Raw genomic sequence first — 7,756 nt, forward strand, 5'->3', positions numbered from 1 at the left:
TCAATTTTGAACTAATGTGCGATGCAAGTGATTACGCGGTCGGGGCTGTTTTAGGACAGAGAAAAACTAAAAAAAATCATGTTATACACTATGCAAGCAAAGTTTTAAATGATGCACAAGTTAACTATACAACCACAGAAAAAGAATTGCTTGATATAGTGTATGCATTAGAAAAATTCCTATCATATCTCATAGGTTCCAAGATTATTTGTTATACTGACCATGCAGCCATCAAGTACTTGATCAATAAAGCGGATTCAAAACCACAAATAATCTTATGGATGCTCCTACTATAATAATTTGATTTAGAGATCTGTAACAAGAAAGGCACCAAAAATCTGGTTGCGGATCATCTATCAAGATTGGTGAATCCCGAGATTACAAAAGAAGAAAGAGAGGTACTTGAAGAATTTCCCGATGAAAAATTGTTCATGATTAAGGAAAGACATTGGTTTGCGGACCTTGCAAATTATAAGGCTTTCGGTCTCATCCCCGAAGATCTCAATTGGAAATAAAAGAAGAAGTTCTTGCGTGATGCCACTCATTATGCATGGGATGATCCATATTTATTCAAAATTGGATCCGACGGGTTGCTACGAAGATGTGTTACTAGAGAGGAAGCTAGAAGCATCACATGGCATTGCCATAATTCACCATATGTCGGTCACTATAGAGGAGAATGAACGGCAGCCAAAGTCCTACAAGCAGGATTCTATTGGCCTTTTCTATTCAAAGATGCATATGAACATGCCAAGAAATGTGATGATTGTCAAAGGGCGGGTGGATTTTCCAAGCAAAATGAAATGTCATTACAAAGTATGCTGGAGTTAGAGGTATTTGATTGTTGGGGGATTGATTTCGTCGGGCCTTTATCGTTATCTTTCAACAATGAATACATCTTATTGACGATTGATAACGTATCCAAATGGGTAGAGGCTATTGTGTCACCTAAAGCAGACAATAAAACAGTGGTGAAATTCTTGAAAAAAAACATCTTCACAAGGTTTGGTACACTAAGAGTGTTGATTAGTGATGGAGGCTCTCATTTCTACAATGCACAACTTGCAAGAGCTCTTGAACATTACAGAGTAAAACACAAGGTTGCATCACCATATCACCCACAAACGAATGGACAAGCAGAAGTATCTAATAGTGAAATAATGAGAATCTTAGAAAAGACAGTTTCAACTTAACGAAAAGATTGGTCATTAAATCTTGATGAAGCTCTTTGGGAATATTGTACTGCTTACAAAGCACCAATAGGTCTTACTCCATTTCAAATGGTATAGGGTAAAGCTTGCCATTTGTCGGTTGAATTAGAACCCAAGGCTTTTGGGGCTTTAAAGTCTCTCAATTTTGATTCACAACTAGCCGGTGCAAAAAGTAAACTACATATGCATGAGCTTGATGAACTAAGGCTGCAAGCGTATGAATCTTCAAGATTATACAAGGAAAGGGTGAAAAGATATCATGATAGTAAGATTATGCCCAAGGATTTCAAAGTAGGACAGATGGTTCTACTCTTTAACTCGCGGTTGAGATTATTTCCCGGAAAACTTAAATCAAAGTGGTCCGAAACTTTCCAAATAAAGGACATCAGGCCGTATGGAGAAATTGAACTGGAAGATCCAACCACTAATGCAACTTGGATAGTTAACGGCCAACGGCTGAAGTTATACGTACGTGATGAGATTGATCGAGTCCCCACCTCAATTTCGTTGAACGACCATAAAAGCAACAATACGTCAAGCTAATGACGAGAAACGAGCACTTTTCAAGAGGCAACCCGACTCTGTTAGTACTTTTGTTTTATTAGAAAACTTTAAAGGTCCACAAGGGGCTGGTAAAAACATTTGTCAAAAGTGCAGAATTCGGAACTACTACATAATTCGCTAAGCGACCTTTTTTCACTAAGGGAATAATGAAACCCATAAAGTTTGCTAAGCAAACTAATTTTGCTAAGTGAATATACGGCGGTCAAACTTGCATTTAAGACAATTAAAAGACTCCACTTACTCACCTACCAGCCTTTATGTTTCGTTTTAGCCCTACCTTTTCAGATTTTTTCACCTTTTTCTCTCACTAAACCCTAGACATTCTTCACTCTTTTCACTTTTACCATTAACACTTTCACTTATTCACTTTATTCACCTTTTCATTGTCATTCTCTCTTATCCATCTTCAAAGTTGCAGCAACCTCAGGTATGCAAGCTCTAACCATAATTCTCTTTTACTTTTCATTATTTTAGATCTTGTAGGATTTGTGCATCCATGGTTGAAATTAGGTGCCATAGTTCATGCTTTATATGTTTATAATATGCACCTAATATGCAATATATTGAATGCACAAATCTCTGATATCAATGTTTTGGATGAACAAAAAGGAAGAACCAGGAAACATAACTTGTTTCCAGAAATCCCAAAGTTCGCTAAGCGAAATTGGCCTGAAATAGAAAATTTTAATTGCTAACATAACAGATTTCTGGCGTTTTGTTGTTGCATGTATGGCTCCAAAAAGAGATGTGACCATAAGAAATATAGAGTCTTGACTAAGTTGAAAAGTATTTTGACTTGGATTTCGTAACCAAAAGAGGTTCTCACGAACCAGACTCTAAACTTATAAACGCGTCCGAAAATAGTTTTAAAACCACTTTTCTTTTTAAGTTAAAAACTCCTAATGAACTAAACAAAGCGCTTTCGCTGTATTTGAAATAGTTAAAAACAACTAAGTTTAAACAGACGTCGGACGACTTTCGATCTTACCCAACGGAAATTAAGTACGGGAAAACTTAAGTTGAAAGTCAAAATAGCCCTTAAGTGTTTCTACAAACAATTGTATGGATTATCGGTTCAATTACGATCCTTACATTATAACCTTTATAGGTTTAGCCAGACATGGTAAAGTAAAAATGCATTTTGATTTTTATCATAAAAACGGATAAAAAAGGTAATAAGTGCGAGTGCAGGAAAGTAAATAAAAGTAGTATGGTGCAAGAAATAAAGGAAAGTAGTGCAGTGCGAGAAATAAATAAAGTAAAGTGCGAGTGCGAAAAAGTAAACAAAATAAAGGCCGTGCGGGAAATTAAACAAAGTAAAGGCAGTGCGGGAAAGTAAACAAAGTAAAGGCAGTGCGGGAAAGTAGACAAAATAAAGGCAGTGCGGGAAAGTAAACAAAATAAAGGCAGTGCAGGAAAATAAAGTAGACAAAGGTAAAGCAATAAAACCTGTTCCAATCGGAGGGTCGAATAAAGTGCGAAACAGAAATGAAAATGGCGGCAGGATTAAACTTCCTTCCAAAGTGCTCCAAACTCGATTACAGACTCGATTACACAGTGTGGCGACACTCTGATGTGAAGCGATTACCACTTTTACACAATACTAATATATGCCTAGTTGTAACTAAGTTTGGATGCCTAAACAAATGAAATCAAGGTTCTATTTATAGGCAAGAAAAGAACATGGAGATTACAAGGATGCCCCTAAGTTTGAAAATGGGCGGGAACCATTTTGTTCTTGTGGCGCCCGCCACAACATATTGGTGCCCGCCACAGGAGGAAATTTGCAGCCCCAAGTGGAGATCGTGGGGGACGTCGCAGTTGAGGAGAAGTTGAAACTAGGACACGTCATGGTTGGACCCATGGCGCCAGCCATAGTGGGAGCCACAAGTGTAAAATGCTGATTTTTTTGGCTTTTTAGCTCATTTTCGCTCCTTTTCTCGATCGGGGCTCCGATTAGACTGGAAACCTAAAAACAAAGAAAAACATAGTAATAACATAACAAAATAACAATAAAACAACTAAAATGCATGCGAAATCGGAGTCGAAAATACGGTGAATTTCAGTATCATCAATGTATGCAGGCAACTTTTTCAGATTTCATCGAAAAGTGCATCGAGGTATTCATGGAAGACATCTCCGTGTTTGGTGAATCATTTGAATTATGCTTGAAAAACTTGGACATCATATTAAATCGGTGTGTGGAGACGAAACTGGTATTGAATTGGGAAAAATGCAACTTTATGGTGACCGAAGGCATTGTACTAGGACATAAAATTTCAGCCAAAGGAATCGAAGTAGATAAAGCGAAGGTTGATGTCATTGAAAAGATTCCACCACCAACCAACGTCAAGAGAATTCGAAGTTTCCTTGGCCACGCCGGGTTCTATTGACGATTCATCAAGGATTTTTCAAAGATTGCAAAACCATTAATCAATCTCCTTAACAAAGACGGGTCATTTATTTTTGATAAAGATTGTTTAATTGCTTTTGAAAGTTTAAAAGAAAAATTAATTACAGCATTGGTAATCACTGCACCCGATTGGACACTCAATTTTGAACTAATGTGCGATGCAAGTGATTACGCGGTCGGGGTTGTTTTAGGACAGAGAAAAACTAAAAAAATTCATGTTATACACTATGCAAGCAAAGTTTTAAATGATGCACAAGTTAACTATACAACCACAGAAAAAGAATTGTTTGATATAGTGTATGCATTAGAAAAATTCCTATCATATCTCATAGGTTCCAAGATTATTTGTTATATTGACCATGCAGCTATCAAGTACTTGATCAATAAAGCGGATTCAAAACCACAAATAATCTTATGGATGCTCCTACTATAAGAGTTTGATTTAGAGATCTGTGACAAGAAAGGCACCAAAAATCTGGTTGCGGATCATCTATCAAGATTGGTGATTCCCGAGATTACAAAAGAAGAAAGAGAGGTACTTGAAGAATTTCCCGATGAAAAATTATTCATGATTAAGGAAAGACATTGGTTTGCGGACCTTGCAAATTATAAGGCTTCCGGTCTCATCCCCGAAGATCTCAATTGGCAACAAAAGAAGAAGTTCTTGCGTGATGCCACTCGTTATGTATGGGATGATCCGTATTTATTCAAAATTGGATCCGAAGGGTTGCTATGAAGATGTGTTACTAGAGAGGAATCTAGAAGCATCACATGGCATTGCCATAATTCACCATATGTCGGCCACTATAGAGGAGAATGAACGGCAGCCAAAGTCCTACAAGCAGGATTCTATTGGCCTTCTCTATTCAAAGATGCATATGAACATGTCAAGAAATGTGATGATTGTCAAAGGGCAGGTGGAATTTCCAAGCGAAATGAAATGTCATTACAAAGTATGCTGGAGTTAGAGGTATTTGAATATTGGGGGATTGATTTCGTCGGGCCTTTTTCGTTTTCTTTCAACAATGAATACATCTTATTGACGAATGATTACGTATCCAAATGGGTAGAGGCTATTGTGTCACCTAAAGCAGACAATAAAACAGTGGTGAAATTCTTGAAAAAAAACATCTTCACAAGGTTTGGTACACTAAGAGTGTTGATTAGTGATGGAGGCTCTCATTTCTGCAATGCACAACTTGCAAGAGCTCTTGAACATTACAGAGTAAAACACAAGGTTGCATCACCATATCACCCACAAACGAATGGACAAGTAGAAGTATCTAATCGTGAAATAATGAGAATCTTAGAAAAGACAGTTCCAACTTAACAAAAAGATTGGTCGTTAAATCTTGATGAAGCTCTTTGGGAATATTGTACTGCTTACAAAGCACCAATAGGTCTTACTCCATTTCAAATGGTATAGGTAAAGCTTTCCATTTGTCGGTTGAATTAGAACACAAGGCTTTTGGGGCTTTAAAGTCTCTCAATTTTGATTCACAACTAGCCGGTGCAAAAAGTAAACTACAAATGCATGAGCTTGATGAACTAAGGCAGCAAGCATATGAATCTTCAAGATTATACAAGGAAAGGGTGAAAAGATATCATGATAGTAGGATTCTGCCCAAGGATTTCAAAGTAAGACAGATGGTTCTACTCTTTAACTCGCGGTTGAGATTATTTCCCGGAAAACTTAAATCAAAGTGGTCCGAACCTTTCCAAATAAAGGACATCAGGCCGTATGGAGAAATTGAACTGGAAGATCCAACCACTAATGCAACTTGGACAGTTAACGGCCAAAGACTGAAGTTATACGTACGTGATGAGATTGATCGAGTCCCCACCTCAATTTCGTTGAACGACCATAAAAGCAACAATGCGTCAAACTAATGACGATAAACGAGCACTTTTCAAGAGGCAACCTGACTTTGTAAGTTCTTTTGTTTTATTAGAAAACTTTAAAGGTCCACAAGGGGCTGGTAAAAACATTTGTCAAAAGTGCAGAATTCGGAACTACTACATAATTCGCTAAGCGACCTACTTTCGCTAAGCGAATAATGAAACCCATAAAGTTTGCTAAGCAGACTAATTTCGCTAAGCGAATGTGAGGAGGTCAAACTTGCATTTAAGACAATTAAAAGACTCCACTTACTCACCTACCAGCCTTTATGTTTCATTTTAGCCCTACCTTTTCAGATTTTTTCACCTTTTTCTCTCACTAAACCCTGGACATTCTTCACTATTTTCCCTTTTACCATTAACACTTTCACTTGTTCACTTTATTCACTTTTTCATTGTCATTCTCTCTTATCCATCTTCAAAGTTGCAGCAACCTCAGGTATGCAAGCTCTAACCATAATTCTCTTTTACTTTTCGTTATTTTAGATCTTGTAGGATTTGTGCATCCATGGTTGAAATTAGGTGCCATAGTTCATGCTTTATATGTTTATAATATGCACCTAATATGCAATATATTGAATGCACAAATCTCTGATATCAATGTTTTGGATGAACAAAAAGGCAGAACCAGGAAACATAACTCGTTTCCAGAAATCCCAAAGTTCGCTAAGCGAAATTGGCCTGAAATAGAAAATTTTAATTGCTAACATAACATAATTCTGGTGTTTTGTTGTTGCATGTATGGCTCCAAAAAGAGATGTGACCATAAAGAAACAGAAAACCTCAGGGGCTGGAACTTCAAGGGGGCAAGAATCCTTTGATTAGACAAAATTTCTCGGGCAAGAGCAACTGGGTAGGTACCATGAACTAATCGGAAGATCCATATGGTATGAAAGGATTTTTGAAATTAACACTGAATGATCTTACAGGTCTTTAAATGCATTGTGGTCCAGTCGCAAATGGGATAAGCTTTTGACCCCTCACCGAAAAATCAACACCGAAGTACTTCGAGAATTCTATACAAATGCCTTTCCCTCAGCGGGTTTTGCTTTCTCCTTCTCGACCAAGGTTGGGGGAAGAACGATTCACTTTCATAGGGATGCTATTAATGAATTCCTGGGAAATCCTCTAGTCTTACGGGAAGGACAAATGTGCAGATATCAAGAATCCATCACTAAGGTGCCAAATGTGGAGGAAATTTTCAAGGAAAATACTTTTGAATGGAAGAGAAGTGGAAAGAAGCACATCTAGTGTATCAATTAGGTATCGAAAGGAGGATCTAATCCCGAAAACTCAAGTTCTTATCTTATTCATTTTTCACAATGGATACGGCTTACCTTCTTTATCTGATCATGTCAGGTAAGCGGATTGATGTGGCTCAAATCATTGCTAATGAGATGAGACATGTTGCGGAAAGTGGTAAGGAATTTAGAATAGGAACTAGAAGCACTTGTCCTCTTATTTTCCCCGACCTCATCATGGGATTGCTCATTGCATCCCGAGTACGAATACCAAGTGTAGTGTCATTTGAGATAAAAGCCAAAGTTAATGACACATATTGTGTGGCCTGGGGATAGGCCATTCTATCAGGGAGAGGCGGTTGGTAGCCACCGAAATGGAAATGAGAATGATGAAGAGGATGCGGAAGCAGAAGAAGAAGAAGAAGAAG

General features: G+C 37.7%; 2 protein-coding genes across 2 annotated transcripts; both read left to right on the top strand.

The window, feature by feature from the left end:
- The first annotated feature begins 803 nt into the window (after positions 1 to 803).
- Positions 804 to 1,754, top strand: LOC127138190 (uncharacterized). Its single transcript, XM_051064583.1, has 2 exons — positions 804 to 1,181; positions 1,290 to 1,754. The coding sequence occupies exons 1-2, from the start codon at positions 804 to 806 to the stop codon at positions 1,752 to 1,754; spliced, it is 843 nt and encodes a 280-aa protein (XP_050920540.1).
- A 3,374-nt stretch (positions 1,755 to 5,128) lies between these two features.
- LOC127138191 (uncharacterized) lies at positions 5,129 to 6,078 on the top strand. The gene is made up of 2 exons (XM_051064584.1): positions 5,129 to 5,477; positions 5,615 to 6,078. Exons 1-2 carry the CDS (start codon positions 5,129 to 5,131, stop codon positions 6,076 to 6,078), a joined length of 813 nt encoding a protein of 270 aa, XP_050920541.1.
- Positions 6,079 to 7,756: the final 1,678 nt, after the last annotated feature.

This window comes from Lathyrus oleraceus, chromosome 4, assembly GCF_024323335.1.
Source record: "Lathyrus oleraceus cultivar Zhongwan6 chromosome 4, CAAS_Psat_ZW6_1.0, whole genome shotgun sequence".
NCBI lineage: Eukaryota > Viridiplantae > Streptophyta > Magnoliopsida > Fabales > Fabaceae > Lathyrus > Lathyrus oleraceus.

What these genes read in the sequence shown, in the direction of transcription:
- LOC127138190 (XM_051064583.1), top strand. Translation starts at nt 804, where the DNA reads ATGTCATTACAAAGTATGCTGGAGTTAGAGGTATTTGATTGTTGGGGG. An exon ending in TGAGAATCTTAGAAAAGACA is followed by an intron (nt 1,182 to 1,289) that starts GTTTCAACTTAA and finishes CAAATGGTATAG; the next exon opens with GGTAAAGCTTGCCATTTGTC.
- LOC127138191 (XM_051064584.1), top strand. Translation starts at nt 5,129, where the DNA reads ATGTCATTACAAAGTATGCTGGAGTTAGAGGTATTTGAATATTGGGGG. An exon ending in ACAAGTAGAAGTATCTAATC is followed by an intron (nt 5,478 to 5,614) that starts GTGAAATAATGA and finishes CAAATGGTATAG; the next exon opens with GTAAAGCTTTCCATTTGTCG.